At 39.9% G+C, this 10,000-nt stretch overlaps 1 protein-coding gene across 1 annotated transcript in view; it reads right to left on the minus strand.

Annotated features, from left to right (window-relative positions):
- Positions 1-10,000, minus strand: part of bmf1 (BCL2 modifying factor 1) — a 40,988-nt gene that overhangs the window by 12,628 nt on the left and 18,360 nt on the right. The window contains exon 3 of the mRNA XM_067454448.1: positions 5,859-6,013. Coding sequence (XP_067310549.1) covers positions 5,859-6,013 — 155 coding nt within the window. The remainder of the gene's footprint in view (positions 1-5,858; positions 6,014-10,000) is intronic.

The following is a 10,000-nucleotide window of genomic DNA, read 5'->3' on the forward strand; positions in this document are numbered from 1 at the left end:
CGCTCGTCGATCTGACGTGTGTGTGTCTTTAATGCAGAGACTCTCCTCATGTGTTTGCAGTTTAAATATAATGATGCTTTAAAAGTTAACGGCCAAACGTGTCATTACAAAAGTTCACAATGCTGCTGCCGGTGAAATATAATGTGGACAACACTGAATAAATGTATTTTAGTCAGGATAAATACTGATAATTGATCACTCAAATCTTTATTTAAACTTCTCTACTTGACCGTCAGATTTGCATATCCACCATGTTTGTAGTTTTTTAACACCTTTATCTGCGTTTGTAGTTCTAATCAAATCCTTATCCACCTCGCAATGGGTTGTGGGTAATATCAGCCGTTAGAGTGTGTGTCGATCCGCACTTCGAATTCTGACCGGGAATAGTAAACCATCCGGGCATCTTTGGAATACTCTTTTAACATACTACGATTTGGGACACACTAATTCTATTTTCAAATACTATTTAGTATGGATAGTGTACGAATTGGGACGCAGAGAATGTGTTCAGTGCGAGAACGAGCTGCATCTGACGGGTTAATGGAGACATGGGACAGAAATAGTGTCTTATTATCACTGCTGGCAGCAGACTGACTATCAGCATGTGTGAGTGAGTGTGTGTGTGTGTGTGTGTGTGTGTGTGTGTGTGTGTGTGTGTGTGTGTGTGTGTGTGTGTTCACCCCGCGGCTTCACAAGCCTCTTATTTGCCTGTCTCCTGCGGGTGCTTCTGACGCCGGGTTCGTTTGGCTGGAGTCTCCCAAACCAGCATGTTTACCTAGTTAGGCCACTTCTGTTTTAAAGGGCTGGTGTCATGCGATGTGACTTGTTTAACTTTAGTTAGTGTGTAATGTCGCTGCTTGAGCATGAACAGTATCTGCAGTTACAGCGCTGAAAGTTCACTGCAAACGGAGATATTGTCTTTTAAAGTTACGCAGTTTATTGACTACAAAAATGGCCGGTTTGGACTACAACGAGCTTCTTCCTGGGTTGGTGACATCATAAACCCTCGCTAGTCTCCGCAGATGTGACTTCTGCTCGTACTGGGAAGGGGCGTGGCCTTAACCTGTGCTTGGCACTTCAGCCAATAAAAATACAGGAAACTACATTTAGCCATCTGACCAATCTAAGACCATTGCGTTTTTCAGAGGGAGGGGCTTCATAGAAGCAGGAAGCAGACGAGCCGTTCAAAGCACAGACAGCGGTGTGGAATAAAGGGAGAATAGAAGAAAAATACGGCGTTTAAAAAAAAGAAGTATTAAGACATGTTATACTGCGCCTCATAAACACAACCAAACCTAGAAAAAACACACAGAACCGCCGCTTTAAGACTTTTGTGTGTGTGAGTGGCATGTAGAAAGTGTGAGTGAGCATATTTTAAAGGCTCCTAATGTTATTTAGTGTCTCCTACATCAGGTTCACATGCATCCAACGTCATAAAACACTTTATTTGTCTCATAATCTCCACTGGCGCGTCAGCTCTTTTCGCTCAGTGTCTGAAACGCTTCATTTAAGGATTCAGTCTCTCTAAGCTCCACCCCTCTGAGAGCTGCTCTGCTGTGATTGGTCAGACATCCCAGTCTGCTGTGATTGGCTAGATTGGCTAGATCATTATCATAGATCATTGGCTAGATCATTATCATATCTACACATGTAAACAAACCAGTTTGTTTTATTACTACCTAAAACTAAAACTATTCAACTTTTTTTTGTTAAAATAATTAAAAAAAAAAGCATAGATAAAATAAAATATAAATATTAGATGAAAATTTTAACTAAATTAAAAATTGAAATGCTATCTTGGTTATTTATTTATTTATTTATTTATTTATTTATTTATTTATTTATTTTTTTATTTTTTTATTTTTTTATTTATTTTTTATTTACAGGGACAGTGCATATTAATAAACATTTCTGTCAATATGCCAGAGTTAGCCAAAAGGCTATTTTTCACCTGTAGTCCCTAGACAGATATAATCCTAAAAGAGAGTAACTAACTGAAATTAGTTTAATTATTAATAGAATATAGAAAACACCAAAACTAGTAAAACTGACAAAGGCACAAAACAAAATGACTAAAACTTAAATTAAAATTAAAACCTGAAAATATTATACAAATAAAAGCTAATCCAAAATGATAAATTATAAACCAGGGTATTTATAGTTAACCATAACTGAAATAAAAATTAATAGAAAAAAATAACAAAATTACTAAAACTTTTAACTAAAATTAAAATTAAAATATAAAATAAAAGCTAATTCAAGATATTAATAAATATTATTAATATCTAATATATAAAAAATATTAGTCACTTGGCTAGGGTTATTATAGATAACTAAAAATAAAACTGAAATAAAAAACTGAAAATGAAAAACTGCACGGACATATTTAAAAATAAATTACATTTATTTTTTATTTTTTATGAGAAATTCTAATATAAAAAGTGAATTAATATTAATGTTAAAAAAGTATAAATAACAAAATTACTAAAACTTTAACTAAAATTAAAATGAAAAATACATGCTCATTCAAAACATTAATAAAAAGGTATAAATAAATAACACTAAAATAACTGACTAAACCCAGGGTTATTACACTCTAAAAAATGCTGGGTTAAAAACAACCCAAGCTGAAATCGGGTTGATTGAATGGGTCCGTTCACTGGGTTCAAACAACCCAATTTCTAGGTTTGTCCATTTTCAACCCAACTTGGGTTGTTTTTAATCCAGCATTTTTTTTGAGTGTATAGTTAACTAAAAACCAAAACTGAAATAGAAATTAATAAAAATGGCATAGACATATTTTTAAAAAATCAATAAACAACAAAATTACAAAAACATTAACTAAAATTAAACTGAAAAAAAAAAAATATATATATATATATATATATATATATATATATATATATCCAAATCTGAATAGTGGTGTATCAATGATAGTGTGCTAAACACACTGCAGTGTAATGGCTCCTCTCAGGAGGAAATGAGTGCAGTAAACAGGAAGAGAAAGGTTGCCCCAGTTAACTCGTGTCTTTGGGGTCACACAACTCCACTACAGTCAGGAAGCAGTCCGGCCAAAACAAACATGGCACGAGGAAAAGGCTTTTGTGTAAATGAGCCCTGGAGCGAGACATAATGCTAAAGTCCCACATGAGCCTCCACAGGGCTCCAGACTAACGTTCACTAGGAGCGCAGCGGCACTCAACTAAACATTTTAAGGGCGCACACCATAAATCAACTGACATGAGCCTGCCGTGTTCATCCTCAGCTCTAGTCAGAATATGAGTCTGAGTCTCCATTGGGCTGTGATTATGGGGCGTTTCAACCCAACCAGGAAAGACCTCGATTGGACAGACCAACAACCAATCAGAGCAGCGGAGCGATGCATAACGTTAGTTGTCAAATGTACATAAAGTGTTGCCAAGTCTGTGTTTTTTTCCATGGGTTGAGCCATAGACTGTAAAGCGACCTCAATTATGAGATATATAGACCCAGGAATGCGAATTTTAGCAGCAACCTTGCCTAAATAACACACATTTTACCCCCCAAGCTCCATTTTGTTCCGGAGAAACCCCCCCCCTTGTGGGGCTGATTTCAGCTGGCATCCAGGCTAAATAAATACTCAAAGAATGACAAAACCTCGAGCCAATAGCCTTTCGAGTATGAGATGTGACGGAGCATGAGATTGGTTGAATGCAGTGAACGAACACGCCCTTTACTGGCCGAGATACTAGGTGCGATATTGAAGAAAAATGCGATATGCAATATCTTGTTAAATAATGCGATACGATATTGCAATTAGTGTTTAAAATCTATTTAAATTATATTGAAATTATTATTGAAATTATTTTTTTCACTTTATTTAAAAAGTGAGAATGAAACCATTTGTGTTTCACATTCTGGGAAAAGAAAGCATCGCTACAACTTCTGAAAGTGACCAGCAGTCTCGTTCACGTTTTGGTGTCTGTGTGTGTGTGTGTGTGTGTGTGTGTGTGTGTTTGTGTGTGTGTGTGTATGTGTGTGTGTGTCAGACAGTGCAAGACTGAGTTATTGTTTTTCATAAATTATAACGCTTTTTAACATCAAGCAAGTCCCATAAGTAACAGTCGTGTGCCCAGTCTATTCTCTGCTATATGCGTAAACCTAAAACGGACACTCTTCACAATGTTGAAGCAGCGATATGCATATTGCCATATGTACATTTGCAATATTTCGATAATTTTTATATATCGCACAGCCCTATTTTTGAGTCTGAGCAAGATATCGAGTTCACTAACGAATTGAATGGACTGGCGCATGTCGTTCGTGAAATTAAAGGGTTACTTCAGCGATTAGCATATGGCTTTGTATCAGTAGAAACCCTGGAGTATATTCAAATGATTGTGCTTTCCCCCCTCATATCCCCCTGAGACAAGAGATTTATGCATTTTATTTCAGGAAAAATTCCTCCTATGACGCAAATTGACGATATGTGCATCATCGGAGGAATGTTTGGCCAGAGGCTAAAGACTACAGCCAGCAGAGGGAGCCATTTCCTCATGTTTTAAACCCGCGCATGAGGGATGGAGATCACACTCACAGCTCAGCTCAGCTACAGGCACTCATTTAAACGGAGCTATGGTGAGCAATGGAAGTCTTTTAACTTCTCAAATTAATTTCTATGAAAATTAAGCTTGCAAAGGCATGAACTGAAACGCACCAGACTGAACTCGCGTTGTGAATGTATGCCGCGAGTGTAGTCGCGATTACCTCAGCGCTCATCACGAGAGCTCATCAGCTCATTTATCTCACTCCTGCAGTCAGTGCTCAGTGCTGTGAGACTCGCGCGGCCACTCACTCATTATATTGAACACACACGTTCAGTATTTAATCGTAGTGTCTGTTCTCTAACTCAGTCACAGTAATCCAGTAGCGGTGGCTTTGGGAATTGCCTCATAGGGCAGTGAAGCATTCTGGGAATTGTAGTCTTTCATCCCCAATTCCCCATGAGACAAAAATACATTTTCTGTCTTTTCTCAGTCTAGAAAGCACTAAATTCAAAAATAATTTCACATTTCTACTACATTGATGACCCAGTTTAGATACAGATTAATCTTCCCAGTGCTAAGGTACTCCTTTAAAATAATGAACCAGTTGATGAACGATACTGACGGCGAACAGGTCGAGCTCAGCTCATGTAGTTTGGCATATTTGCAACAATTCCTTATTTTCATTATTATTATTATTATTATTATTAATAATTGTTTTACTTTTTTTGTGGCTAATTGTGTGTATTGGTATGTCTGTTGATTTAGGTTTGATGACTGTTGTTAATGTTTTGTTTTGTGTTTTGTTATTTAAGTGTATTAGGACCCCCCCTGAAAACGAGATGATGCATCTCAAGGGGTTTATCCTTAAAGAATAAAATTTGTTAAAATTTGCAGAAAAGTCAGAAATGTACACTTTACCATTGTAATGAAAACGGTGTAATAACGCAGGCTGATGGTTAAATGATTACTGTACGGAGTATAAGCACTGGTTTTGTGTTTGTGTTATGTATATTTGAACAGGTTTCTTCTTTTAAATAAAATGACTTCATTACGTTTGAGTCATGAACTTTTATAAAAACTGTAAAACAAATAAAGAAATGTGACAATATTGGTTAAATAGATGTTGTGTGTGTCACGTCAGCAAATATAGCATTCTAGAGAGCATGTAATTGATGTGATCTATTGAATAAATGCCCATAGTGGTCGCGCATGTACAACTGGATGTAAAATTCAGTTGCACACTCCAATCTTGGTAGCAAAATGCAACCTGCTCCTTACGGTATCTCCTCAAAAACCTCCTCACAGGATCTGGTAATCTGACTGCAGACTCACCATCATGTGTTCCTGGTAGAACTGATCTCCAATCAGCTGGAGCTTCTGCCCGATGAGGATTTCGACGGGTTCAGGCCGCGGATCCATCTCCCGTCGCACCGCGTCTGGAGGCTGAGAGCGGATGGGCGGCGCTAGCAGTAGCAATTCTGCATTACCTGTTCAGAGAAAACCGGCGTAATATACATGAGTGTGGGAGACATGAGGTAAAACCGGCGTAATATACATGAGTGTGGGAGACATGAGGTAAAACCGGCGTAATATACATGAGTGTGGAAGACATGAGGTAAAACCGGCGTAACATACATGAGTGTGGGTGACATGAGGTAAAACCGGCGTAATATACATGAGTGTGGAAGACATGAGGTAAAACCGGCGTAACATACATGAGTGTGGGTGACATGAGGTAAAACCGGAGTAATATACATGAGTGTGGAAGACATGAGGTAAAACCGGCGTAACATACATGAGTGTGGGTGACATGAGGTAAAACCGGCGTAACATACATGAGTGTGGGTGACATGAGGTAAAACCGGCGTAATATACATGAGTGTGGAAGACATGAGGTAAAACCGGCGTAATATACATGAGTGTGGAAGACATGAGGTAAAACCGGCGTAATATACATGAGTGTGGAAGACATGAGGTAAAACCGGCGTAATATACATGAGTGTGGAAGACATGAGGTAAAACCTGCGTAATATACATGAGTGTGGGAGACATGAGGTAAAACCGGCGTAATATACATGAGTCTGGGTGACATGAGGTAAAACCGGCGTAATATACATGAGTGTGGAAGACATGAGGTAAAACCGGCGTAATATACATGAGTGTGGAAGACATGAGGTAAAACCGGCGTAATATACATGAGTCTGGGTGACATGAGGTAAAACCGGCGTAATATACATGAGTGTGGAAGACATGAGGTAAAACCGGCGTAATATACATGAGTGTGGGAGACATGAGGTAAAACCGGCGTAATATACATGAGTGTGGAAGACATGAGGTAAAACCGGCGTAATATACATGAGTGTGGAAGACATGAGGTAAAACCGGCGTAATATACATGAGTGTGGAAGACATGAGGTAAAACCGGCGTAATATACATGAGTGTGGAAGACATGAGGTAAAACCGGCGTAATATACATGAGTGTGGAAGACATGAGGTAAAACCGGCGTAATATACATGAGTCTGGGTGACATGAGGTAAAACCGGCGTAATATACATGAGTGTGGAAGACATGAGGTAAAACCGGCGTAATTTACATGAGTCTGGGTGACATGAGGTAAAACCGGCGTAATATACATGAGTGTGGGAGACATGAGGTAAAACCGGCGTAATATACATGAGTGTGGAAGACATGAGGTAAAACCGGCGTAATATACATGAGTGTGGGAGACATGAGGTAAAACCGGCGTAATATACATGAGTGTGGAAGACATGAGGTAAAACCGGTGTAATATACATGAGTGTGGGAGACATGAGGTAAAACCGGCGTAATATACATGAGTGTGGAAGACATGAGGTAAAACCGGCGTAATATACATGAGTGTGGGAGACATGAGGTAAAACCGGCGTAATATACATGAGTGTGGGAGACATGAGGTAAAACCGGCGTAATATACATGAGTGTGGGAGACATGAGGTAAAACCGGAGTAATATACATGAGTGTGGGAGACATGAGGTAAAACCGGCGTAATATACATGAGTGTGGGAGACATGAGGTAAAACCGGCGTAATATACATGAGTGTGAAAGACATGAGGTAAAACCGGTGTAATATACATGAGTGTGGAAGATATGAGGTAAAACCGGCGTAACAGACATGAGTGTGGAAGACATGAGGTAAAACCGGCGTAACATACATGAGTGTGGAAGACATGAGGTAAAACCGGCGTAACATACATGAGTGTGAAAGACATGAGGTAAAACCGGCGTAACAGACATGAGTGTGGAAGACATGAGGTAAAACCGGCGTAATATACATGAGTGTGGGAGACATGAGGTAAAACCGGCGTAACATACATGAGTGTGGAAGACATGAGGTAAAACCGGCGTAATATACATGAGTGTGGGAGACATGAGGTAAAACCGGCGTAACATACATGAGTGTGGAAGACATGAGGTAAAACCGGCGTAACATACATGAGTGTGGAAGACATGAGGTAAAACCGGCGTAATATACATGAGTGTGGAAGATATGAGGTAAAACCGGCGTAATATACATGAGTGTGGAAGACATGAGGTAAAACCGGCGTAACATACATGAGTGTGGAAGACATGAGGTAAAACCGGCGTAATATACATGAGTGTGGGAGACATGAGGTAAAACCGGCGTAATATACATGAGTGTGGAAGACATGAGGTAAAACCGGCGTAACAGACATGAGTGTGGAAGACATGAGGTAAAACCGGCGTAATATACATGAGTGTGGAAGACATGAGGTAAAACCGGCGTAATATACATGAGTGTGGGAGACATGAGGTAAAACCGGCGTAATATACATGAGTGTGGAAGACATGAGGTAAAACCGGCGTAATATACATGAGTGTGGAAGACATGAGGTAAAACCGGCGTAATATACATGAGTGTGGGAGACATGAGGTAAAACCGGCGTAATATACATGAGTGTGGAAGACATGAGGTAAAACCGGCGTAATATACATGAGTGTGGGAGACATGAGGTAAAACCGGCGTAATATACATGAGTGTGGAAGACATGAGGTAAAACCGGCGTAATATACATGAGTGTGGAAGACATGAGGTAAAACCGGCGTAATATACATGAGTGTGGGAGACATGAGGTAAAACCGGCGTAATATACATGAGTCTGGGTGACATGAGGTAAAACCGGTGTAATATACATGAGTGTGGAAGACATGAGGTAAAACCGGCGTAATATACATGAGTGTGGAAGACATGAGGTAAAACCGGCGTAATATACATGAGTGTGGAAGACATGAGGTAAAACCGGCGTAATATACATGAGTGTGGAAGACATGAGGTAAAACCGGCGTAATATACATGAGTGTGGGTGACATGAGGTAAAACCGGCGTAATATACATGAGTGTGGGAGACATGAGGTAAAACCGGCGTAATATACATGAGTGTGGAAGACATGAGGTAAAACCGGCGTAATATACATGAGTGTGGAAGACATGAGGTAAAACCGGCGTAACATACATGAGTGTGGAAGACATGAGGTAAAACCGGCGTAATATACATGAGTGTGGAAGACATGAGGTAAAACCGGCGTAACATACATGAGTGTGGAAGACATGAGGTAAAACCGGCGTAACATACATGAGTGTGGAAGACATGAGGTAAAACCGGCGTAATATACATGAGTGTGGAAGACATGAGGTAAAACCGGCGTAACAGACATGAGTGTGGAAGACATGAGGTAAAACCGGCGTAATATACATGAGTGTGGAAGACATGAGGTAAAACCGGCGTAATATACATGAGTGTGGGAGACATGAGGTAAAACCGGCGTAATATACATGAGTGTGGGTGACATGAGGTAAAACCGGCGTAATATACATGAGTCTGGGTGACATGAGGTAAAACCGGCGTAATATACATGAGTGTGGGAGACATGAGGTAAAACCGGCGTAACAGACATGAGTGTGGGAGACATGAGGTAAAACCGGCGTAACATACATGAGTGTGGAAGACATGAGGTAAAACCGGCGTAATATACATGAGTGTGGGAGACATGAGGTAAAACCGGCGTAACATACATGAGTGTGGAAGACATGAGGTAAAACCGGCGTAACATACATGAGTGTGGAAGACATGAGGTAAAACCGGCGTAATATACATGAGTGTGGAAGACATGAGGTAAAACCGGCGTAATATACATGAGTGTGGAAGATATGAGGTAAAACCGGCGTAACATACATGAGTGTGGGAGACATGAGGTAAAACCGGCGTAACATACATGAGTGTGGAAGACATGAGGTAAAACCGGCGTAATATACATGAGTGTGGAAGACATGAGGTAAAACCGGCGTAATATACATGAGTGTGGAAGACATGAGGTAAAACCGGCGTAACATACATGAGTGTGGAAGACATGAGGTAAAACCGGCGTAATATACATGAGTGTGGAAGACATGAGGTAAAACCGGCGTAATATA

This window comes from Pseudorasbora parva, chromosome 10, assembly GCF_024679245.1.
Source record: "Pseudorasbora parva isolate DD20220531a chromosome 10, ASM2467924v1, whole genome shotgun sequence".
NCBI lineage: Eukaryota > Metazoa > Chordata > Actinopteri > Cypriniformes > Gobionidae > Pseudorasbora > Pseudorasbora parva.